Source organism: Xyrauchen texanus, chromosome 9 (assembly GCF_025860055.1).
Source record: "Xyrauchen texanus isolate HMW12.3.18 chromosome 9, RBS_HiC_50CHRs, whole genome shotgun sequence".
NCBI classification, from domain to species: Eukaryota; Metazoa; Chordata; class Actinopteri; order Cypriniformes; family Catostomidae; genus Xyrauchen; species Xyrauchen texanus.
The window spans coordinates 4,810,313-4,836,901 of NC_068284.1; the positions used below are offsets into that span (position 1 = coordinate 4,810,313).

The 26,589-nt window shown below is 37.6% G+C and overlaps 1 protein-coding gene across 2 annotated transcripts; it reads right to left on the reverse strand.

Annotated features, from left to right (window-relative positions):
* Positions 1-11,940: 11,940 nt before the first annotated feature.
* On the reverse strand, positions 11,941-16,841 carry LOC127649644 (gastrula zinc finger protein XlCGF8.2DB-like). 2 transcript variants are annotated; one of them, XM_052134876.1, is made up of 3 exons: positions 16,362-16,841; positions 14,422-15,384; positions 11,941-12,152 (listed from the first exon to the last, which is right to left on the reverse strand). In XM_052134876.1, exons 1-3 carry the CDS (start codon positions 16,414-16,416, stop codon positions 12,136-12,138), a joined length of 1,035 nt encoding a protein of 344 aa, XP_051990836.1. In that variant the 5' UTR covers positions 16,417-16,841; the 3' UTR covers positions 11,941-12,135. The 2 variants fall into 2 exon arrangements, with proteins under 2 accessions (XP_051990836.1, XP_051990835.1); XM_052134875.1 differs by having other exon boundaries at positions 11,943-15,384.
* Between the last annotated feature and the right edge of the window lie 9,748 nt (positions 16,842-26,589).

The window sequence follows — 26,589 nt, forward strand, 5'->3', positions numbered from 1 at the left end:
TTGAGTCAATTTATTTTAAAAACCATTATCAGAAAAATCTATGACATTAAGACCTCCGACAGCTCTGCTGTTAGAAAGAACCTCCTTTTTGGATTTATTTTTCCAGATGAAATATAAGAAGGTCCTATTCATTTCTTTAATATCCTTGTCATCAACTAATAAAGACAGGGCTGGGTACACAAAATGAGATAGCCCTTCTGTCTTGGATAAAAAAAACTCTACCATACAAGAAAAAGTCCTTCTGTAACGACATATTAAGGATGTTTTTAGATTTATTAATTTTGTCCGAAAAATTCAATTGCTGTCTACAGGGTTTTTTAGTTCTGTAAATACTCAAGTATCTGACAGTAGATCTAACTGGGATATTTCCTACAGAGTCATGAAGTAACATTATCTCATAATTTGAAACTTTCAATCTTAGACCTGAAGCAGAAGAAAATTGATTGACTAAATCTAAAGCCTTGGGCAATGGTTTCTGTCCTGTAAGAACAATGTGGTGTCATTGTGAAATTGTTATTTCCCTGCCAGAAATAGAGATACCTTTCAAACTATAATCTTGTACAGGGGCGGTGTGTTCATTAGGGCGATATGGGCGACGCACTGCCAAACGGGAAAAGGAAGGATTTTTTTTCTAACCAATTCTATCACGGCAACAGTCATTATCAGTGTTCTAATCTAGACGTCTGATCTGCCAATCAGGCTAAAATCGTGCTTAATATGGCCCCGCCCCTTTTGGGGCGATTTCAGTCAGGTTGAAAATCGCCGCAGAAGTCTCTCATAGACTCTCATGTAAAAACATTTTTTTTTTCAAATATCAGAGCTTTCAATACAATCTCTATGGGTTCCGGGAGGGCTTGCACTTCACGCTTTAGATCATACGTAGCGTAACCATGAGCGTAACTAAGAAAAGAGCGGGTAGCAGCATCAATCAATTCACGTACTACTGTCAAGATGGCTATCGTTCAGTGCAACTCGATTGTCTCTTTGAAAGAAGTTCCTTTTGACGGGCGAACGAATCAAAATGAATTGTCAATGAAACAATTAGGATCTCCCAGACCAAAATGAATCATTCAACAGGTTTCTACTAAAGGGGGAAAGTCCTACACTCGAGGATTTTCCAAAAATTGGTACGAACGAAATACCTGGATAGCAGGCTGCGACGTAGCCAATGCAGTCTTCTGCTACCCCTGCCTCTTTCACCCTGAAGGCGGCACGGCAGACAGCACCGCTTTTGACAGCGACAGGTGTAACAGACATGCACCATCTTTCAGAAAAGATAAAGAAACATGAGACCCACATTGATAGCTGTTTGAGATTGTCTGCTTTGGGGAGAGTGAACATTGCCACACGTTTCTACACAGACACTGCTGGTGTTGAGGTACATCGATAGCAGCCATAAACTGCAGGAATGCTTTTTTTAGTTTCTTCCCATCTCGGAATCAATCTCAATTGCCAGTGTGTTTTAGGAGAGACTGAACGGTCTTTTTGCCGACGACGAGAAAGTTAAACTCATCATGCAAGCTTACGATGGAGCCAGTGTGATGAGGGGAGAGAAGGCTGGTGTGCAGCAAAATGTGCGTGAGCATTTAAATAATGCCCATTATGTTTATTGCTATGCGCATCTGCTGAATTTGATCATGCAGTAAGCTACTTCTCTTATCAAAAAAGTTCATATTTTCTTTTCCGATCTGAGCGGGATTGCAACTTTTTTTTTTTTTCCCGATCACCCAAACGTACCAGCATTCTTGACCAGACTGTTGCACGAAGACTGCCCAGAACTTCATCCACACGGTGGAACTTCAACAGCAGAGTTGATAACACTGTCTACGAGAATCGAGACAACCTCATACAATGTTTTGAAGCCATCAGGATCGCTTCATTGGGTTCATTTCACCAGCCCACCGTGAGAGAGGCATCTGGCTACGTGAGGATGCTACATGATGAAGATTTCATTTTTTTTTTTCAGGTGGCTTTTTCACAAAATCATGCCCCACGACGATAATCTGTACCAGAAGCTCCAGAAGAAGGACATCGATGCTGTCTTCAACAAACGTGCCCTCGACAGCTTCACAAACAGTGTGCAGGCCATAAGGTAAGATTAAACAATATCATTCGATCGTTCTCAAAGCAGAGCTTTGTCATTTGAAAATGTATGCATGAAAGGAGACTGCATTTGTGTTAGAAATTACATTATTCTCATTATATATGGCCAAGTGTAATCTAGCTTACTTTATAAACTGTACACTGTGCTGAACATCCAGGCTAGGTGAGACACAAAGGCTAACTTAAACACTAAAGACTTCATGCATCCCTGCCCATTTTAAATGAAACTGAAATCTTTGTACTATACGTGGATAAATTGCATATACATGTGCATCATATAGACTACAGTACTGTACATAGCCTAACAAACACATTGGTCTGTTTGCCTTCAGGGACTCCTCTCAACAGCAGCTGCAAATAGCAACAGGAGCCAAAAGACCCAGAACGTCTTTGAGAGAAGAGGAGAAGCAGAGGCTGTCTGAAGAGGTCTGCGACACCATCCTGGATCACACAAAAAGCAAGGTTCTCTTTCACTGTCCACCTTGTGAGTGCTACCTTACTGCAAGCAGATATGTTTGAAAGGTACTGCCATTAATTTCCTGATGAGGCTCTGAATGCCACTGTGAACGCAACTCTCTCTGATCTATAAGAATCCTGAATTCAAGGGCTGCTGTGGTGCACTAGCACTGTACCAGGTTCTCATGAGCTACAACCTCCAGGAGACATTCTCTGAGACTGTGACTCTGTTGAACATCCTCATAACTACTCTCATAACAACAGCTGAAGCTGAGAGATGTTTCTCAACTTTGACACGAGTTAAGACATTCCTGCGAAATTCAATGGGCCAGGAACGTCTGAATGCACTGGCCATGCTCTCCGTGGAGAGGGAACTTGTCCTCAACATGCCTGATTTCCTGATTAACACACAAACCAAATCAGTTCAAAGTTGATGTTGGTTTAAATAGTTATTTTTCATTCATTCAAAAAAACAAAATCTGTTCATGTTCATTTTTACAAATCTATACAATTGGCCAGAATATGGTTGTTCATATTTACAAAGCCATACAAATAGCTTTGTTTAGATTTCTAGAAATTATTTTCAAATGCTGTTTTCAGGCAAAATGTCTATCACTGTTCATATTCATTTTCACAAATCTATATAAGAAGGCAGAATATGGAATTCTATACAAACTGCTTATTATTAATAACTTGCATCAATATTTTCAGTAGCCTCTATCAAAAGCTCCTGCTCGCTTGTTGTGAATTATACTCTGGTGCACATATTTCTAATTCAACCATGAGGCCCAAGTAATTAATGTGTATATCAGAATTCTTTATTTAAACTTGGCAGCACCTCATCATTCTGGTTTGGTTTTCAATGTGTAAAGCCAAGATGCACAGACCACACCAAGTCAAGCCTCACTTGTTCATTCACTTATTTAGGACAATGTTACTTTGCTTTTATTAAGTAGCACTTTGGTGATATCTTACATTCCAGAAAATGTAGTTCTAAAGATCCACTTCTCTCAACAATTTGTCTACTTGTATTTTAAGCTGATATTTCATTGTTTATGGAAATGCAGATTGTTTAAGTAGTGTTGAGGAATGTGAAAGAACACCCTTGATTATTTGTACTGTGATAACTTATTTTGCTTTTGTAAGCCAATACTATTGAGATCAGTCAATACATGCTTCTGGTATTGACTTATATGCTGCCCCCGTCTTTAGGTTGTTGCTGGACATATCTTTTAAAAAAATGTGTACTGTTTAGCTATTTTACATCACACAACATTGGATTAATGTAAGTAAAGAATAAGTGGAATAATTAATTGAGGAGCCATGTCATTTTTGCTTATGATGGCTCCTGGATGCTAATTTCTTACATAGCTTTCCACCTGTAACTTATGTAGCTAGAGGGGAAATCTGTACCCATTGAATGGGTCACCTTAATCATTATCAGAAAAATTGCCCCTCCTGAGAATTTTTTCAGGAGCCGCCACTGATCTTGTATAATACTTAGTGATAGTCCACCATGCTGTATTTAAAATCTTGGGATGGTATCAAAGTTAACAATAACAGAGCTGTTGAATCCTATATAAAACATAGCGATAAAATCAATAATGGACCCACCAAAACCAAACAATTTAAGACACTGCAAAAGAAAATTGTGTTTAATGGTGTCAAAAGCCTTGTAGAAGTCAAAAAAGAATGAGACTTTGAGAATGAACAGACTCGGCTTAAACTAACAAGTCCATAACTAAGCTTATGTTATTAGAAATATGTTGACCCGAGTCACGTGGTGCCATGCAAGGTTCTGACATGTGAACGGTGAGCTTTGCTAGTTTTAATACTTTTTGTATCATAAACCGGTAAGATTCGATACACCCTGATTCTTAACTGTTCTAGGAAGACAATATCTCAAAGAATTCAAAACCCTCGAGCTCTGGAGACATTAAAAGACACTTAAGTGGAGGGTCACGTGACACCATGCGAGGGTCGGACATGTAAACAGCGAGCTCTGCGCACTTTGCTAGTTTTTAATTATTTTTATGTCACAAACCGGTGAGATTCGAATCACCATGCTACATAACTGTTCTTTGAAGTCAACATGGCAAAGAATTCAAAATCCTCGGGCTCTGGAGATATTAAAAGACACGTACATGCTCAATCTGATACCTCAGACAGGGACTCAGTTTGGATGGTGTGGCAGGAGAAATTCAACATCAACTGTCTTCAAGGATCTTGCTGTAATACGTAGATCGATTACTGAGATGGAAACGAAAATCTCTGAGTTGGTTACAAGAAATGGGGATGTCGAGAGATGGATCGATTATCTGGAGAGGGAATTAGCTGCTAATCCGCTAGCGACCAAAATAAATTTGGAACGCGTTTTGGAAAGACTGAAGGATTTGGAGAATCGTAGACAGCAAAACAATATCCGAATTGTTGGAATTCCTGAGCATGACGAAGTCCGAGATATGATGAAATTCCTAGACGAGCTCTTCCAAAATCTGCTCAACATAACAGGCCATAAGCTGGAAATTGAGCAAGCTCACTGGGTCCCGGTTCAGAGATCCGCTGAGGGAGACAATACTGGCCAAATTTCTGAGATCATCCGATAAAGATCTCGTGTTGCACAAGGCAAGAAGCAAATTAAAGCTTTCTTGGAAGAATCGCAGCATTTTCTTGTTCCCAGACTTTGCGAATACGACAAAAGAGAAATGTGATCGATTCAAGGTATGCTTCCTCATGCTCCTACATCAACAGAAGATCGCTTTTGCACTGATGTTTCTGGACAAATTGAGAATAGATACTAAGGATGGCCGCAAAATATTTACATGCCCACATCAAGCATTGTCTTTCATAGAGACAAATGGGTGAGTAAGCCAGTTGGTGATTTTCAAATGGCACCCAAGTGAATAGACTCACTGAGCATACACTCTACTATCTGAGGAAGCTGAACACCTTTTTTTTTTCTTTTTTTGTTGGTTGCGCTTAGCGGCTGGAGTATGTTTTGTTGAATAACACTCCTTTGAGACAGTTGTGGATGAATCTGCTCATTCTTTGTGCTTTATGTTTTCTGTTTGTTTGGTTCTGGAGGAAGTTGGGGGTCTGAATGTGGCACTAATGTTGAATGTGGTCTTTATAATTTTATAAATATCTATTTCTTCTAATATTTTAAAATGTCAAATGATAATATGAGTGGATTGTCTCTCTCCACATGGAATGTTAATGGGTTGTGGCGCCCATCCAGAAAGTTATTTATTTTCTTAAATGTGAGATGATCAGGGCTTTATTATAGATCTTGAAGGGATGTTGCAAGCCGCTGGCACCCCTCATGATATAATATTGGGAGGAAACTTTAATCTTTTGATGGACTCAGTCCTTGATCATAGTGAAGCAAAAGTGTGCAAGCCCCCTAGAGCAACATTGAGGCTTCACAAGATGTGTAAAAATCTTGGTCTTGCAGATATTAGGCGACTTTTGAACCCATCTGGTAGAGACTACACATTTTTTTCATAAGTCCATAAGATTTATTCTAGAATAATAATAATATTTTTTTTTAAATGTCAAAGTTCCTCATTTCTTCTGTTGTTGATTGCTTAATTGGTAACATCTTAGTCTCAGATCACGCCCTGGTGTGTTTAGAGATGTTGCCACATACGAAGAAAAAGAAATCATATAGTTGGCGCTTTAATGTATCCTTTTTGCAAAATCCTGATTTCCACCATATGTTCCCTTATTGGGCGAGGAACAATATTTGGTAACTTAATCGAACATCCAAACTGACGTCCTCATGCCTGTTTGTGTTGTCGTATGAGCACATGGATTTCTCCTAGCCAATCAGCGAAGATCAGGCTACGTCACTGATAGTCACACCATGGCATTTGACCAATCAGAAGTTGCCCGGAGCATTTCAAACTTAAGCGTGGTTCCAGATTTTGGAAAGTTAAGTTATGCGCTACTACCTACTCCCACATCAACGCTAATATCTTTGAAACAAAAAATGGTAAGTTGATGAAAAACACATTCTATGGTTGAATAGTTGTGCAACATGTTGAGATAGGTGTTGTTTGCACAGGATTTCTAGAAAGTAGTGACATTTGTGGCATGAAAAATGGTGAGACCATATTTGATCATACACCCTGTTCACGTAAGATTAGCGCAAGTGACAGCAAGTCCATTTTTAGACTTGCGCCCTATTCATTTAGAAAGCCATACTAGGGTATTTTATTCTACAAATAATGCATTATAACATAGGACAATAGTATTTACTAGTGCATTGGATGTTACCACGGGTTTGAATAACATTATACAGTGATCCAGTGGGAAACGTAACACATTTATAGACATTTTCAAGCCGTAGATCAGTTTTATGGCCTTATAACTGTGTTTAATACTTAAATGGAGTTTATAGGTGTTTTTTGTTGCTGTGAGCCTTATTACTGCTATAATAAGTGGTACCACCAGTACTTATAATGCTATTTTACACTTCTTATTATATATTTACAATTTATATGTCAGTTTTATGACCTTGAAACAGTGTTTATTATAGTTTAATGCCATGTATTGGTTTTTAGTTTTACTGTGAGACTTATTACTGCTAAAATAAGTGGTACCACCTGTACGTCTGTTATTTTTCTTCTTATTTATATTTCAGTAGATCTGCATTTCACTGTTACTTGATATTGACTCAAAAATGTACTCTCTTTTCTTTGCAGCTGTCTACTCGGCTCTTTTATGGCAAGAGGGAGACCGTTGTGCCAGCCCACCCCAGCATCAGTGATGATGAGGGCTCTGAGGAGGAAGATGATGATGTGGCAGACCCTGACTTCCTCCAACCCACCCACAACCTGGACACTCCAGGCCCGAGTGATATGGGCCCCTCTACCAAGAGGAAGTGTGTGCAGCCTGCAGTGGAGGTGTAATAATTTAAAATATTCCTAAATAAATATTTTTATGTTTGTAATAAGTTTATATGTGTTTTTATTATATTTTTATATATATAAACTTTTTGGGGAAAGAATTACCCTAGATTGGCAAGGAACCATATATGGTAACTTCATTGCCTTTGATTTCCAACCAATATATATATATATATATATATATATATATATATATATATATATATATATATATATATATATATATATATATATATATATATATATATATTTTTTTTTTTTTTTTTAAAACTCACATAAGTTTAAAAGTCTTATAACATCCTCCAATAACACTCTATTGTTGAAATTTAGAATTTCAAAGTATTTCAATGAGTGCCCTATAAAGGGTTAAAGATCGAAATCAATGTTTATATGGAGACCAACTGGACCTCAGTTGGAAAATGAAAACTCTGTGGGTGTGGCTTGGGAGGCACTTAAGGCAGTTCATAGGGGTCGGATCATACAGTATGCCTTATTCATCAAAAAATCCAAAGCACAAGAACTTGTGGAGTTGGTAGGCTATATTAAAAGTGCTCAGACAGAACTAAAGCGCAGAAGATTGCATGATGACCTCAGAGAATTGACCCGATTTAAAATACAGATATAATACAATTTTCTTCAATAGTCTTCGTCTACTGATGAAGATATTACAAACTTTGTGGAACCATTAGATCTCCCTAAACTGACGACTGTGCAAAATAATTATCTTGATTCTGAGATAAACTTGGAGCTTGATGAGGTAATTAAAGCCCTGCCTACAGGCAAGGCTCCGGGGCCAGATGGCTTTGCCGCTGAATTTTTTTAGATCTTATGCTACAGAATTGGCTCCATTTTTGTTAGAAGTTCATATGGAATCATTAAAGAATGGAAAGCTTCAGCCAACCATGACACAAGCCTGGATCAGTTTGATTCTTTAAAAGGACAAAGTGTAAATCTGAATCTTTGGCACTGACAGTGAACTGCCCAGTAATGGCTTTTCAGCCAGATGCCTTCCAGTGCCCCAAACAGGGCATTTTATTCCCAGCTAATTTATGTGATTTAGTTAGAGTATTTCGACCCTTTAATAAAAAGTTTTTTGAGTGATACAAGTAGGTGGGCTTCATTACATTTATCTATGATTGGGAAGGTTAATGTTATCAAAATGATTTGTATTCCAAAATTCAACTACCCATTACAATCTCTCCCTGTAGATGTCCCCCCCTCTCTTATTTCTTATTTTTAAGTTCTTAATTTGAAATGGTAAATGTCCCAGATTACATTTCAACAAGTTACATAGGCCGATTGACAAAGGTGGGCTAGGCCTACCCATGATTTTGGTTTTATTATTATGCATTCGGTCTCAGACATTTGGCTCGTTGGTGGCTTCCACCTGAGAGAGCCCCTCCTTAGTTTCGTATTGAACAGTAAGTCCTTGCCCCTATTTTGCCTTTGCAAAGCCTTTCTATCAAACTAACTAGAAAAGTTAAGTCACACCCTGTTATCTCACATTTGCACATGGTTTGGACAAAAGTGTCCAGAGTTTTAATTCAGACATTTATTTAAATCTTGCCTCAAGCGTATGGCTGAACCCTAAATTATTGTAAGGGGGTTAAGATGGGCAAGGAGGAGGCGAGAAACGGCTTGCCAAATAAATAATAATTTAAAGAAAACTTAAACCAAAACACACAAACATAAACACACACATGACACATACATGCCCGTAATTCTCTCTCTGTCGTCACCGGCCGCCTTTATCCCTTGCGCGCCCCATCAGTCCGATTGGGGACCGGGCGTGCGACATTCCAGCCGGCCCCGCCCCCCTCCGCACCGCACTCCTGTGTTACCTCAGGCCGGGGTGCCACTGGCATGACTTACACCCACTCCCCCCCCTTCCCTGGGGAGGGGCGTGCTTTGCACCCTGTCAGGTCATCCCCGCCTTCCTCGACCTGGGAGAAAATAGGCGAGGGAAAAGGCCAACACAGTGCAAAAGAGAGAGAGAGGAGAGAGAGAAAAATCTCACTCACAGGTTCTCTAATGTACTGTCGCGTGGTCCTCCAACACTCCTCCACACTCTCCAGCGGACGACAGCCGCTCCTCTCTGGGCGAACCGGAGTCAAACCTCCGACCCCCAGCAGACAGAACGCCCCTTAGCTTTTCTGGCGGCACGTGGGGACACTCCTCCGCCCCTGGCAGCAGCCCTACCGCTCCAGGCGGTCGGGGAGTTGCTTCCCTCCTCCCCTCGTGGACGGCGGTCTTCCCTCGACCCCTCCACGTCTCTGGGGATGGCAGGGAACTCCTCCGCCCCTGGCAGCGGCTCCCTCGCTCCAGGCGGTCGGGGAATCCAGTCCCCACTCGCCCCGCAGACGGCGGCCGTTCCCCGCATCTGGGCGGTCGGACTACTCCGTCACCCGGCAGATGGCAGCGGCGCTCCCTGGGTGGACGGCAGTGTCGAGGACTCTGCGACGAGCATCCCTCCCCCTTCCCGGGTTTCAGCACCAATGTAAGGGAGTTAAGATGGGCAAGGAGGAGGTGAGAACCGGCTTGTCAATATAAATAATAATTTAATGAAAACTTAAACCAAACCACACAAACATAAACACACACACATGACGGACATGCCCGTAATTCTCTCTCTCTCGAACCGTCGTCACCAGCCGCCTTTATCCCTCGCGTGCCCCATCAGGCCGATTGGGGACCGGGCGTGCGACATTCCAACCCGGCCCCACCCCCCTCCGCTCCACAATTATGTATCAATAAGTCCCCTTTCTGCTGGTCAGAGTTCATTGTGAGGGGGGTTACTACACTCGATGACCTGTATGAGAGTGGAGTGTTGAGATCTTTTGAGAATTTGGTTTATCATTTGGGATTCCCAGATCTCAGTTCTGTAGGTATTTGCAGCTGTGCCACCTGCTCTGTATTGTTTTCGGGAGTAGCACACACACCCCTAAATTGGCAGATACTTTGGGAGAGATGATTACTGCTTTTGGAAAAGGTCATGAGGCATCAGTGTATTACTCCCTGCAAATTCAGAGTTTGGGGGGGTGGAGCTTTAACTTCTATCAAGAGATTATGGGAGAAAGATTTGAACTTGGTATTGGAGGAAGTGTGGACTAGGATTCTAAAAAATGTCAAATCTGCTTCTAGATACAAGAGGTTTGCCTAATGCAATGAAATATTGAATTGGACCCCCTCTATATTATATATTCTTGGTCTTAAAGACACAACCTGCTGGCGATGCCAATCAGAATTTGGAGACACAACCCATGTCTTTTGGGCGTGTGTTAAGATCCAAGATTTTGTTGTATGTGTGGCGTTTTGAGCACTCTAATTTTACTTTGCCCCAGACTTTGTATTTTGGGTAATCATAAATTTGGGTGACAAATATATAAAAAATTGGGTTCTGACTATTATTATGATTGGAAGACAAATCATTTTAAGGGGTTGGAAGTTGGATGGAGCGCCATCATTTCCGGAGTGGTGTGCAGAGATGGGGAGGGTGGCAGCTTTTGTGTAGGTGGCTGGTAGGAGGCTGGAGTTTGGGGACTTGTTTATCAGAAAGTGGTGCAGGTATTTGGTGGTTTTGTGGGACTCTCAGGGAAGGGATAGGAAGAGAGAAGTTTAGTTTAATTATGTATGTTTATTATATATTTTCTTTTTTTATTTATTTTGGTTTGTTTGTGTATCATTTTATGTGAACATGAGGGTGTTCGTTGGGGGTTAGGCTGGGGCTGGTGTTTGGGGAGGGATATTAGTGGGGGTTATAAGTTAAATGTTGATTCGTTGTGTATATGTTGTGTTTTTCTCCACTGAGTTTTTCTTTGAATCAATACAAAATTTTACCTACAATACAAATATTGTAAGGTGATTATACAGTTATACCCATTTGAGAGACCAGTGTGAACAATGAAGACCAGGAGTCAAAGTTGAGTTTCAATCAGTATAGAGACAGATTACTGAAGACAAGGTTCTACAAACTTGCAAAGGCAGAAGACAGAAACAGAAAATGAGCTGAGGATCTATCCTTGAACTAACTTAGATTACCGAACCAACCGTAATTATTGACATATGCAAATTAATCGACATCATCTCTTATAAGTTCAGAGTTCTGATAAGTGAACAGTACAGATAATTTTAGAACATCCAAACATGGTGTTCAGTTCAACATAGTGAATGCAGTCATTAAAATTTTTATATTTTAAACAAAAAGCAAGATGTTTTGCAGATACAGGTGAGACATAGATCGTGAGTGCTCTTCTCCTTTTAGATACCCATGGCATACAGATCTTCTGACTTAGTAACATTCCTTAAAACTCCAAACAGTCCCTGCAATGACATCAGTAGACAAAACAAAACATAGGCTATCTTTCCTTCAAGGTTGAGTCGGGCCTCACTGGAACACAAGCCTTATCCAGCTGGAACAAAAATGACGAGAGAACAATATGTCCAAACGCAACAGAGCAAAGTTAGGCAGAAATATACTTTTAATGATGAATGCTAACTGCATTTGTGTTAGTAAATACATGTGGTACATTAATGACGTAAAACTTAAACACAATAAATCACATGCTTAATTTGATCAATGAATTTATTACAACTCACATATATATATATTAGTTCTCCAGTTACAGCATTCCTGACATAAATCAGACCCTCAGTCACTCCTCAGAGTTCAAATACCGAAATGACCTGTAACATTCATAATTATACAAATGCAAATGGTTAAAATAATTATGTTGACCTTTTGATTAAAACAATTGTTACTGAATGTGTTCAACTCATCAATAGGCCGAAGAGACAATATGCTCTATTCCAAAAAACGTCTGAGGCACTCCTGTATTCTTAAAGAGAAAGTATCGTTTTAAAACTTGTTCTACATATCAATGTACATACTTGCAAATAGTAAAAATTATGCATGTAAACAATAAACATGTAACTAATATCTATATATACAGCGATCAGCCAAAACATTAAAACCACCTGCCTAATATTGTGTAGGTCCCCCTTGTGCTGCCAAAACAGTGCCAACCATTCTGAGATGTATTTCTGTAACTGCTGATCTCCTGGGATTTTCACACACAACAGTCTCTAGAATTTACTCCGAATGGTGCCAAAAACCAAAAACATCCAGCGAGCAGCAGTTTTGTGGATGGAAATGTCTTGTTGATGATAGAGGTCAACAGAGAATGGTCAGAATGGTTTGAGTTGACAGTGTCTATGGTAACTCAGATAACCCCTCTGTACAATTGTGATGAGAAGAATATCATCTCAGAATGTGATTCTGAGATACAAGTTGGCACTGTTTTGGTGGCATGAGGGGGACCTATAAGGCAGGCTGTTTTAATGTTGTGGTATTCTCTGGTTAAAGGAATAATTCGCCCAAAAATAAAAAAATCGGTCATTATTTACAGTATTTGCGCTCCTGTTCAACTCAAAGACAGTATGTTACATCAGATACTTAACACCAGGTTTTGCTTTAATAGCGAGACTTGAAAGATTAAATGACGTTGGACATAATTTAAATCAAACGTGTCTGGTATGCCAAATTTGAAAAGAGTACTTATTCAGCCAAAATTTTTTTCACATGAAGGGCAGAAATACGGCTTCTCTCAGTATGGGGATAAATATAAAATAACAAATTCTAAAATTAATATTTGTTAATGTACCAAATTAGAAGGTCCCCTTTGTAGTTACCAGCTGAGAGACAATTTCTTCAATATGTAAGCGAAATAGATATTTTAAACTGAAATATACCCAAATTAATCAGAATCGAAAGCACCTTATCTTTGGTTTTGTGTTAATGAAGGGGTTTTTTAGCCTTTCTGATGGTGTTTGGGGGTACTTACTAAAAAAAGTTTAGGAAAAACTGATGTATGCCATCAAAATACTGTGACTAGCCGACTGGTTTAGGTGCAGTTGCCCCAAAAGCCTTACTTAAAATTGGCCAGACTCTGGCTACATTGGGGACATGTGCTTCATGTTTGCTCTGACACCTTCAGTTCCAGGAATTCTTAAAAATCTTCTTTTTTATATATATAACAATAAAAATCTCTTTATGTAATCTTAATCTTATATCTAATGCTTATTTAAAAAAAATTAAATAAAATACTGACTGTTTTATTGGTATATAAAGCATCAGTATGCCTGCTCTTGAGTGAATAAATATTTTGGCATACTTTGAGACTCTGGAATAAAAAAGAAACATCAAATGAATCAATTAATATTCGATTGACCAACACAAATGTGGGTCATTTTAAAGCTTAAAATCTGGACTTTACAATGCATATAGGCAATAAAACCAATTCTTAACAGGTGCATTTTAATTAGCTGATTGGTTGTAATGACTATTGTACACCATACTGTCAGACAAACAGTCAGAACATCTTACAGAACAGAAAGGTTTCGAGTAGATTACAACAAATATGGTTTACTCACATCTAACATATATAGAGTAAAAGCCCAGAGCATGCAGTTTTAAAGTTAAACAGATGTGTCTTTTCGTCACCTTTTCAATTGTAACTTCACATAAATAGAATATTAAACTAACAGATGCTCCCGACAAATACGATATGTTATGATGCATAGATCCTAAAACAACATTTTTGGAGAAAAGCACATCAGGCTATGGCATAGGTTCGATGCAGCCATAACAGCATTTTCGGCACAGTCCCACCAGATGGGTTGGCACCATTTATCGGCCGACTCAATATTAAAAAAATAGGTGATTGTGAAGAAATGTGTAAATATTGGTCAAAAACATATTTAAAACTGATTATCATTCGATCTCTACATCATTTGGATGATCACGTGTTTAAGATGTAAAGTAGACAATGGTCACAGCCATCTCAAATAATCACAATCAGGGGAATATGTATGATGACAGGCCTAGACCAAGAGAGGAACTTTGCTCACTGTGACAACTTTGGGCAAACCCTTTTTAAGTGTTTTCCTAGATTACCATATCGGCTGAAAGTCTTCCCACATGAAGGGCAGAGGTACGGCCTCTCTCCAGTATGCACTCTTTCATGTGCTTTCAGGGCTCCTGAAACGGAGAAACTCTTTTCACAATATGAACACTGATAAGGTTTTTCTCCCGTATGCTTTCTTTGGTGCACTTTCAGTTCACCAGCTCTGGTAAAGGAATTTCCGCACTCAGTACACACGTGTGCTTTCACACCGATATGTATTTTCTGGTGCTCTTTAAAACCGTTCAGCCATAGAAAACTTTTTCCACAAAAAGAACACGTGTAAGGCTTCTCGTCTTCATGAATCCTCATGTGTGTCTTCAAGTGAACTGCCACAAAAAAAGTTTTCTCGCACTGATCACATTTAAACGGCCTTTCTCCAGAGTGAGAGAGCAGATGAGTTTTTAGATTGCTAGCCTCTGAAAACCTCCTGCCACACTCAGAACATTGGTGTAGTTTCTCTCCGGAATGAACTTTCATGTGCCTCTTTAGGCTGCCTTGATGTGTGAAACTCTTCCCACACAACATACATGCAAACTGCTTCTCTCCAGTGTGAATTTTTACGTGTTCCTTAAGGCCGTCTTTTTGTGTGAAACTCTTTCCACATTGAGGACAGGTAAAAGGCTTCTCTCCAGTGTGTATTCTTATGTGCCTCTTGAGGTCTCCTGAATTTTTGAAACTCTTTTCACACTGAGAGCAGATGAAAGGCCTCTCTTCAGTATGGATTTTGATGTGCCTCTTAAGGTCTCTTTTACATGTGAAAATCTTTTCACACTCAGGGCAGATAAAGCAATTTTGGGGTTCTATTCTTCTTGGTAAAATATTATTTTCAGTGTCTGTGCAACTTAAGTTTTTGTCTCCAGTGTTGTTGTTGATGAAATGATGAGGCTCCTCATACTGCTCTTTCTCCTCCACTTCATTCAGTTCTTGACTTGCCTCTTTAACTTCCATCAGGTCTAAAATGAACAAAGTAAATGGATCAATTCAAGTATGGCAAAGGGGAAGCAAGTTGTGAAACTTAACCTAATAGCAGAAAACAACAGAGGCTAAGTGTCTTTGTTTAAAGTGATAACTGATGTGCTGAAGTTTCATTCGTCGTTCTCATGTTAATCCAAATCTGGTAGATGGCCAACTGCTATAATTTAGACACATTTTCTATGGCAGTTTCTCTATCGTACACTATTTTAATGTTTAACTCTGTTATTTCACAAATGTGTTTCTCCCTACAATTTTTCATAACAGTTTTTCCTGTATTTGTGTTTTTTAAATATTTTCTTTTCACCAAACAAGGGCAAAACCTGTGTGTGTGTTATTTATAATGTAAAGTTTAGAAAGAAATATTGCACCAAGTCAGCTGACAAATGCCCCAAACCCCTCTAAAGCATTAGTAAAGCAAGGCTTTGGGATAATTATTATTAATAATAATTATTATTATTATATATATATATTATATATTTTATATATAAATTATTAATAACATTATCATTATATATTTTTTTTAACTATTTCTCCTAACAAGCTTCTTTTCAGTCAATTGTTTCCCATAAGGCGCAATGTAATCTATGCTGTAATGTGCTGACTTACATTTAGTGTTGTTCTTTGCAGATACTTTATTATACATACAAATAGAGCCGCATACCATGTATTTCGCCCTAATCGGCCTCGCATATCTATAGGTGAAAAGCACTTATAGTTACTATCTTTCTATCCCTAAACACACACACACACACACACATGCGTGTCGTGACCACATTACCACCTCGGGTGTGCATTATTTTTCAACGGACCGGAGTCAAATATTCCTTACAGCGGACTGTTTTAACGTACAGTAAAAACGGGGACATTTCCGGGGACAGCTCAACGTCTGGTCACCCTACTTTACTGTTAGTCAGCAGCGGTAAATAATGAAGGTTGAAGAATAGAATACACCAACCTCTTTGTTCCTCAATATCTTCACTTTTCACACCGTGTGGTTCTGAACCACTCATGTATTCACTCTCCTCTTCAATAAACTCCCATATTTAATAGATCTCAGTTGTTGCGCATTGTGTTCTTCCTGCTTGTTTGGAAATGTGTATTCATCACGTTAAAGATGAAGATAATAATCAATGTAAAAAAAAATAAGGCTAAATCAATCTGTCTGACCCTCATGTGTGGATGCGCTTTACTCACAGTAAAATAATACATACATTTAGCGCCATTTACGTGAGACAAAGTATCAGCACCTCACATAAAGCAACTATATTGCATTTACTGTATGTTATCAACATACACTTCACATTACTAACGTGTTTAGAGTGCTATTAACGTGTTATTTGAGCACTTTTATAGAACCTTTCCACCGCGTCTAAATGATTTGTATCGTTATATACAGCTAAAATAACGAGGCGCTATTAATCTTCCCTCAGCCGAATATCCGCATTCTAGAAGGAACCGTCCTTGTGACAACATAACTTTGTGTTCAGAGAACCACAATAAAAGTCCTCTAAAACGATACTGGAGCTTCTCAAATGGAAGGCTGCAGCCTACTTAGGCTGTGCCCTTCCTAGACCAGTCCTTCTGAGGCAGTAGGCTACACACCTCCTCTCCATTCAGAGCTCGAATGAGACAGTCTAGTAAGTGCTGCATGGCGAACCATATGATTAGAACCATGTAATATTTTCCTCTTTAGAAAACGAGAAATATGTCCTTAGTCCTTAATTATTTTACCAAAATGTTTTATTCACAAAGCTAGAGTCACACAAAAAAAGAAAAACATTTATTTAATACATTTTGCAACACTGATCTTAGAAGTTATATTGAAACCCTTTCAAAAATGAAAACCAGAACCCTAGACTTTTATAGTAGTGATGGGAAGATCGGATAATTTTACTGACTTACATTTTTTGAGTCTCGTTCAGCAATCTTTATTCAAGTCATTTAAGTTAAATGTTACATTTCCGCAGTCACGTGACTATTTTTCCGCCCTTTTTAAAATAATTTGGGACATGTGCAAAGGATTGTGGGTGATTGAAGGCCACAAAGGCTACACCTGATGCATCCTCCAAAATCTGGCAAACGAAGGCTGCAAAGCGAGGCTGTCTTCTAAGGGTCCTCATATTTGAGACTGCTTTCGACGGTGCTTGATGACATGGCAGCTGAGATATCCAGCCAAGGCTGCATCCGAAACCAAAGGTAGCTGTCTTGTTGCCTCGCTGCCCTATCAGTCAGTGACTCAACAGACAGCATTTGCGTACAAAGGTATCTCCAGAATCTGGTTTTGGACAGGCTACTGAGGCAGCATAATGTTACATCGTTGCTAAGATACCAGCAACTGATTATTGCCATCTAGTGTCCACTAAAGCTTGGTTTATACTTTGGAAGAAGCCAAACCTTTTTCTCCTGGACGAACTAAATGAATGATGCCGCTGTTTATAGTATACACAAAGTTGTTTTAAAAGTAGTTAGTTTAGGGCAGAGGTGTCAAACACACTTCCTGGAGGGCCACAGCCCTGCAGAGTTTAGTTCCAGCCCTGCTCAAAAATGCCTCCTTGTAATCTTCATGCACTCCTGAAGACCTTGATTAACTGCTTCAGGTGTGTTTAATTTCAGTTGGAGCCATACTCTGCTGGACTGTGGCCCTCCAGCGACCGAGGTTGACTCCCCTGGTTTAGGGTGATGTCACAGTGTTTAACGTACTGTTCCAACCACAAGTAAAGTTAATAATGTAGATTTTTCTCTACGTGGACTGCCACTTTTAGCGTTGTACCGCTTCTTTGCTTTATAAAACTTGTCACGGCCCCTTTCACTTTTAAAAACTCAAATCTTTCTCTACTCATTTGTAGAGTTTGTGTTGCAAATCATGTTCAAAAAAGTATACTTCCACACAAACTCTAAGAGATGGGCTTCAAAGTTATCCCTTTTAATGACATTAACCTAGGTAACAACTCCTTAGTTGGCACGCACGTTTGTAAATAAAAATTGTCACGTCCAAACCACACCCATGATTAGTTTTAACCAATCATCAAAGCTCTTTGACCAGCCTAGTTCTCTTGGATCAAGAATTTCAGAGATGTGCGCAGGAGAAATCTCACCAAACAAACATCTTGGCAGAACAATAACGTTACTGCATTTCGTCATCACTAAGTGAAAGCCACCCTCCTCCTTCCTGGGTTTCAGGATGGGCAAGGAGTCAAAATAACTTAATAAATTTAACAAAATAAATGCACAGACACACACACAGTGGCCACTTGTGTCTCCCACTCTTTCTCTAACTGTCGCCCCTGACTTGTCTTTATCCCCCTTTGCAGATTATTAGGACAGTTTGGCACCGGGCGTGCGTCCTCGTCAGTGTCGTACTTTCGTTTTATCGCCTTATTTGTCAAATCTAACACAATAGTCTGTCGGCTTTCTGCAACCATGTTCTGCACATGTACTGACATTTTTTTAAACAATAGGATTGATCTATATTATATGAAGCGATGGTGCAAAGGTTAGTTATGTTGATATCCTTAACTACTTCAAGTTGTTATGACAAAAACTAGAATCCCTGATAGCACATGTACATCACCCAGACGACAATTTGATGTGTGTGTTTATATCTGGAAGATGCATTTTTCTGGTTGTTTGCTCATCTGCAATACATCTATAAGACGTTTCCTCTCGGATATCAATAAGACATTCAGCAGATATCTTTGAAATGTTTATGTTTGAGCATGCTTGTAAAGCTGATCTTTTTAAGATGTATAGCAGATGTTAATTAAAATTCAATGCTTTCCAGATTAAATGCTCTCAGAGATGCAAATGTGCTATTTGGAGTTCAGCTTAACTAACACTTAAAATGCTTGATGTCCTTCATCTGGATCACTCATTTTTGGATGTTTTTACATAACTTCTTATGGAAACCGGAACCAGAAAACATCATCATGCCGCTGCCCAGTGGTTGGTCAGGAAAACTGTGGATAGGTCAGATGGATTCAGTTTTAAAATACACACAAAAGGAATGGTGTACCTTTCTCAAAATGTGTTTAATTATTCTAAAAAAAAAAAGAAATGCAAATTAATTTTTTTTTTGTGATAGGCCTACATTAGAGTAAGTTGTCAGTTGTTTTTAAAAGTTGTTTATGGGGTGGCATAGATGAGTGTGAGAACGGCCTGTCAACCTCAACTTTCAGGGTAAGTTATTAATAACAATTTACTCTATAACATAACCTGCTCTAGACTAGGTTATGTTCTGGGTTATGTTTTGGAAATACAGCATCTTCTTCTTCTTTTATGGCGGTTGGCAAACCAGCTAAAGATGCATTACCACCACCAACTGAGCTGGAATGTGTAAATTATGTAACATACTATAACAATAGTAACAATTATGACCCAAATTATATTATATAAACCGGTTTATTTTAGATATTCCAAAAGTGCATTACAGAATTTGGACTGACAAAGAGAGAATTGTAAGAGATTTTGTAAATATACACTGGCAGCCAAAAGTTTGGAATAATTTACAGATTTTGCTCTTATGGAAAGAAATTGGTATTTTTATTTACCAAAGTGGCATTCAGCTGATCACAATGTATAGTCAAGACATTAATAATGTGAAAAACTACTATTACAATTTGAAAACAAACGTTCAGAACTTCTTAAACTACTTCAAAGTGTTCTCATCAAAAAAATCCTCAGTTTGTCCAGATACTCATTTTAGACATTTTACCCCACAATTGCTAGTGGGGTGAAAGATGTTAATGATTCTAGGGGTCTAAAGTTCCAGGGGGCGCACAACAAATTTGAAACAGAGTTATTTTAGGTAAGGGGCCAAGAGCAATATATATTCATATGGCCCAGAATACATTGCTATGGCACTGGCACTTGCCATAGATGTGACTGTCTTGTCGGGCACTTCTCACGCATCTTACCTTCTAACTGATCCCACGAAAGCTCAATGTGTTTAAGATCCATAACACTCTTTTCCAGTTATCAGTTGTCCAATGTCTGTGTTTCTTTGCCCACTCGAACCTTTTCTTTTTGTTTTTCTATTTTAAAAGTGTCTTTTTATTTGCAATTCTTCCCATAAGGCCTGAACCTCTGAGTCTTCTCTTTACTGTTGTACATGAAACTGGTGTTGAGCGGGTAGAATTCAATGAAGCTGTCAGCGGAGGACATGTGATTCATCTATTTCTCAAACTAGAGACTCTGATGTACTTATCCTCTTGTTTAGTTGTACATCTGGCCTTCCACATCTCTTTCTGTCCTTGTTAGAGACAGTTGTCCTTTGTCTTTGAAGACTGTAGTTACACCTTTGTATGAAATCTTCAGTTTTTGTCAATTTCAATCATTGTAAATCCTTCATTCCTCAAAACAATGATTGACTCACGAATTTCTAGAGCAAGCTGTTTATTTTTTCAATTTTTGACCTAATATTGACCTTAAGACATGCCAGTCTATTGCATACTGTGGCAACTCAAAAACAAACACAATGACAGTGTTAAGCTTCATTTAACGAACCAAATATCTTTTCAACTTTTCAAGGACCAAACTAACAATTTAGCATGAGGATAAGGTGTTGGAGTGATGTTGCTGTCTAAATTTGATCAAAATTGACTTTTTTCAAATAGTGATGTACTGTTTTTTTTATATCAGTAATGTCCGGACTATACTTTGTGATCAGATGAATGCCACTTTGTTGAATTAAAGTACCAATTTCCTTCCGAAACAGCAAAATCTGTACATTATTCCAAACGTTTTGCCGCCAGTGTATGTTAAAAAATTTTTTTCCTGTTCTATTTAAATGGTGATGCATTACAGCCACAAACTGATGAGCCAGAAAGAAACACTTAACTTTTGACACCTGACCAAGAAAATATTTATAGGTCCCTCCCTAAAAAATAAAATAAAATAAATAATTTTACCAAAGTAAGAATCGTGACAAAAATATTTTGTCATCTTTACGTCTTAGTGATTTTTATCAATTTATTTTAATATATTTTAAGTAATATTTTTAGTAAAATATTGTAAATTATTTTAAGTGATCCTGGAAGTGATCCCCAAAAATTTCACCTGCCCTCCGTGTGGAAAGAGTTTCACACGTATAGGACATCTTATGGATCACATGAAAATTCACACAGGTGAGAAGCCTTACACATGTCCTCAATGTGAAAAGAGTTTCACATGTAAAGGAAGCCTTAAAGATAATTTTAGTATTCACACCGGTGAGAAGCCTTTCACCTGCCCTCAGTGTGGAAAGAGTTTCCCAAATTCAGCAGAACTTAAGAGGCACATTAAAACTCACTCTGTTGAGAGGCCTTTAACCTGTCCTCAATGTGGAAAGAGTTACAAACTAAAAGGAGATCTTAAGGAACATGAAAAAATTCATTCTGGAGAGAGACCTTTTTCATGCATGTTGTGTGGGAAGAGTTTCGCACAACAAAGCACCCTAAAATGCCACATGAAAATTTATTTCGGAGAGAAACTACACCAATGTTCTGAGTGTGGCAGGAGGTTTTCAGAGGCTAGCAATCTAAAAACTCATCTGCTCTCTCACTCTGGAGAAAGGCCGTTTAAATGTGATCAGTGCGAGAAAACTTTTTTTGTGGCAGTTCACTTGAAGACACACATGAGGATTCATGAAGACGAGAATCCTTACACGTGTTCTTTTTGTGGAAAAAGTTTTTTATGGCTGAACGGTTTTAAAGACCATTTGAAAACACATATTGGTGAGAAAGAGCATGTGGGTATGGATTGTGGGAAGTCCTTCACTAGAGCTGCTGAATTGAAAGTCCATTGAAATTTAGACTGAGGCATTATTCTATGTCAGATCAACCAAATGTCAGAATCTGCCTTGACTGAAATATGTACTTAAATACTTTTTCTTAAAAAAATAAAATAAAAAAAGATTATCAAAGCCAAAATATTAAATAACTTGAATTTATGAAAAAAAAAGTGCCTATGATTTGAAGCTAAACTACAGGTAAATATCCTAGAAAGGTGTCATTATTTCATTTTTACACAGAGGCTTATTACTAAACTGTTTCTGTTTTTTATTTCCGAGTACTCCGTTCAAAAAATAAGGCTGGACATAAAAATGCATCAATTCTTTGACAACAAACTCTTCAGTTTAGTAAGTTCTGTTCTCTGTTTTGTGTGCAGCTGTGTTGTGTTCTTTTGTCACTATCGCTGTGCCTGCTTTTAGATGAGTTTTTGCTTGAACGCCCCAATGTCGTGAGGAGGCTGTGAGAACTGTTGTTCTCGTGCCCTATCATGAACGCACACAGGAGATCAGCGGTCAGTGAACATTTGCACTAAATAATACATTAGATTTCAGTTTGTTTCTCACCAAACCTTAACGTATACATTCATAACAGTCTCATGAAATCATTTATTAGATGTATGAATTATACTTTTGTTGTTTTGAAGCTTGAAGAGGTGGTCACTATAAACTGCTATTGTATGACATCACTGAGCACAATTTTTTTTTGGTGTTATAAGAAAAAGAAAGATTGTCATATAGGGTTATAACAACACAGTAAACAATGACTGAATATTGCTTTAATACACTATTATTGACACAATGCAATACTAACAGTATAAAGTATATGTAGTTTTTGGATCTGCAGAGCTCTGGAATGCATATTAATCTGTATTTTTGAATGGCCTCCTCATCAAAGTAATAATGTTTATTGGTGGTGGTTGAAGTCACAGAAAGATGACATAGAATGTGGCTGACTGGTTCATTGCACTCATCAGCACATCTTGGCCACTTGAATGATCTAGAAGTGCCTGCTTTGGTCATGCAAGGACATAAGAACATCCTGATGCTCATCATCACTCCACAATGCTGCCAATGTATCACTTCTGATCTTATACTGCAGCAATGTACTGCCAAGGCATATACTGCTTCTTGTTGGGCAGATCTTCAGGAGACTGGACTAACATGCTGCAGAAATTCTGAATATTTGAAATATTGAAAATGATAACATGAACATGGCAAAATTGTGTATAATGGTTACATTATACACATAATGCACGCAATTTCTTGAAAATGATTCATTCTCACGTTCTTCATACCGCATATTACATTTTAAATGAAAGTTTAAAACACTGATTTTAGCTGTTTTTGTTGTTGTTGTAAAACAAAAAAGTGCATTTTGATGTCATACTTTTGTCACACAATACTCATTTTAATTTAGCTTTTATCCCTGATAGCATCACCCTGATGTCTGTTTAATGTGTTTACATCTGGAAGATATATATATTTTTTAAGTCTAAAAGACATTTCCTTTCAGATGTAAATAAGACACTCAGTAGATGTCTTTGAGATGTTTATGACTAAGAATGTTTGTAAATCTGATGTTTTGCAGATGTTTTGCAGATGTTATTTAGAATGATTGTAAGTCTGATATTTTTAAGATGTTTTGCAGATGTTATTTAGAATGATTGTAAGTTTGATCTTTTTAAGATGTTTTGCAGATGTTATTTAGAATGATTGTAAGTCTGATCTTTTTAAGATGTTTTGTAGATGTTATTTAGAATGATTGTAAGTTTGATCTTTTTAAGATGTTTTGCAGATGTTATTTAGAATGATTGTAAGTCTGATCTTTTTAAGATGTTTTGTAGATGTTATTTAGAATGATTGTAAGTCTGATCTTTTTAAGATGTTTTGCAGATGTTATTTAGAATGATTGTAAGTCTGATATTTTTAAGATGTTTTGCAGATGTTATTTAGAATGATTGTAAGTTTGATCTTTTTAAGATGTTTTGCAGATGTTATTTAGAATGATTGTAAGTCTGATATTTTTAAGATGTTTTGTAGATGTTATTTAGAATGATTGTAAGTTTGATCTTTTTAAGATGTTTTGCAGATGTTATTTAGAATGATTGTAAGTCTGATATTTTTAAGATGTTTTGCAGATGTTATTTAGAATGATTGTAAGTCTGATATTTTTAAGATGTTTTGCAGATGTTATTTAGAATGATTGTAAGTCTGATATTTTTAAGATGTTTTGCAGATGTTATTTAGAATGATTGTAAGTTTGATCTTTTTAAGATGTTTTGCAGATGTTATTTAGAATGATTGTAAGTCTGATCTTTTTAAGATGTTTTGCAGATGTTATTTAGAATGATTGTAAGTCTGATCTTTTTAAGATGTTTTGCACATGTTATTTAGAATGATTGTAAGTCTGATCTTTTTAAGATGTTTTGCAGATGTTATTTAGAATGATTGTAAGTCTGATCTTTTTAAGATGTTTTGCAGATGTTATTTAGAATGATTGTAAGTCTGAGCTTTTTAAGATGTTTTGCAGATGTTATTTAGAATGATTGTAAGTCTGATATTTTTAAGATGTTTTGCAGATGTTATTTAGAATGATTGTAAGTCTGATATTTTTAAGATGTTTTGCAGATGTTATTTAGAATGATTGTAAGTCTGATATTTTTAAGATGTTTTTAAGATGTTTTGCAGATGTTATTTAGAATGATTGTAAGTCTGATCTTTTTAAGATGTTTTGCAGATGTTATTTAGAATGATTGTAAGTTTGATCTTTTTAAGATGTTTTGCAGATGTTATTTAGAATGATTGTAAGTCTGATATTTTTAAGATGTTTTGCAGATGTTATTTAGAATGATTGTAAGTCTGATATTTTTAAGATATTTTGCAGATGTTATTTAGAATGATTGTAAGTCTGATATTTTTAAGATGTTTTTAAGATGTTTTGCAGATGTTATTTAGAATGATTGTAAGTCTGATCTTTTTAAGATGTTTTGCAGATGTTATTTAGAATGATTGTAAGTCTAATCTTTTTACGATGTTTTGCAGATGTTATTTAAAATGATTGTAAGTCTGATCTTTTTAAGATGTTTTGCAGATGTTAATTATATTATGATGCTTTCCAGATGAAAAGATCTAAAACAGACATCTCTGAGATGTATGTGTGCTATCTTGGATATTGGCAATGGCAAGTAACACTAGAATTGTAACTGTACGCATTTCAAGATGAACAGACTCACAATTTCATTTTTCCAGTGCTTTATTGTACGTTAGACAAATTAAATCTTCCTGAAAGATGAGTAATTTGTTGTCTTTATATTTTTATATACAATTGACAAAAGCATTAAGGTGAAGAGTAAAACCAAAAGTGCAAACAATCAGAGTGAAGAAAAATACTAATTATTACGAAGTTGTAGTTTTTCTTCTCAGTATGTCCTCTATCTCAGCTTGAGCTATGGCACAGCCATTATGACGTCACGGGCATATGCTGTTTTTTACATGTCCCACGTCTATATCGCAACATCTCATTCATTTTAAAGATGTTTTTTTTTTCTTTAACTGGCGCTCTTCACTCGCTCTTGCTTTCTGAAACTTAGAATCATTTGAACCTACTGCTTCCCAAAATGATTGACTGTTTTGAAGCGCTTGAAAGAAAGCACAATGAGGACATCTGCTGGTTAGAAGTATACAACGCTGTTGCTATTATTATATCACAATTTATGACTCCAGTATTGTCCGATTTTATTGTTGAATTGAAATATGTTCTTTGTTCGTAATCTTGGCCAACTGTTTTTTGAGATTACTTTCTTCATTCAAGTAGGAGCTACATTGGCATGACTGGAAATAACCTCCCGAGATCATTACAAATATGGCCGACAGTGGACTGACTTGCTAGAAAGACGTTGTTCAGGCCACCTCATAAACTCATTTCATAAACCCCTGATAACTTACTGTAATTATCTAAAAATATATAATTATTTTACAGATCTGTTTAAGAACAAACAGATGCACGGCAGTGGTTGAGCCAATGTTGTGTGGGGCTGGACAGGTCACTCAAAACAAAGAGAGGAATGTGTGTCGCAGAGAAACATGCTGCGTCCGAAACCCGCGTACTGTCACAGTACTGTATTTAATGAAGGATGCACTTATCTGCTGGCAAAAACAGGCAAACATGTCTGTGGATGATGCAGTCAACATGGGATTGCATCATGTCCTGCAACATCTGGACAGACCGGGGACATACGCAAGGATCCTTTTTATGGACTTCAGCTCGGCTTTCAACACCATCGTCCCAGCTATCCTCCGGACTAAGTTAAACCAACTCCTTGTTCCCACATCTATCTGTCAGTGGATTACCAGCTTTCTGACAGACAGAAAGCAGCTTGTGAGACAGGGAAAATCCACTTCCAGCACCTGTACAATC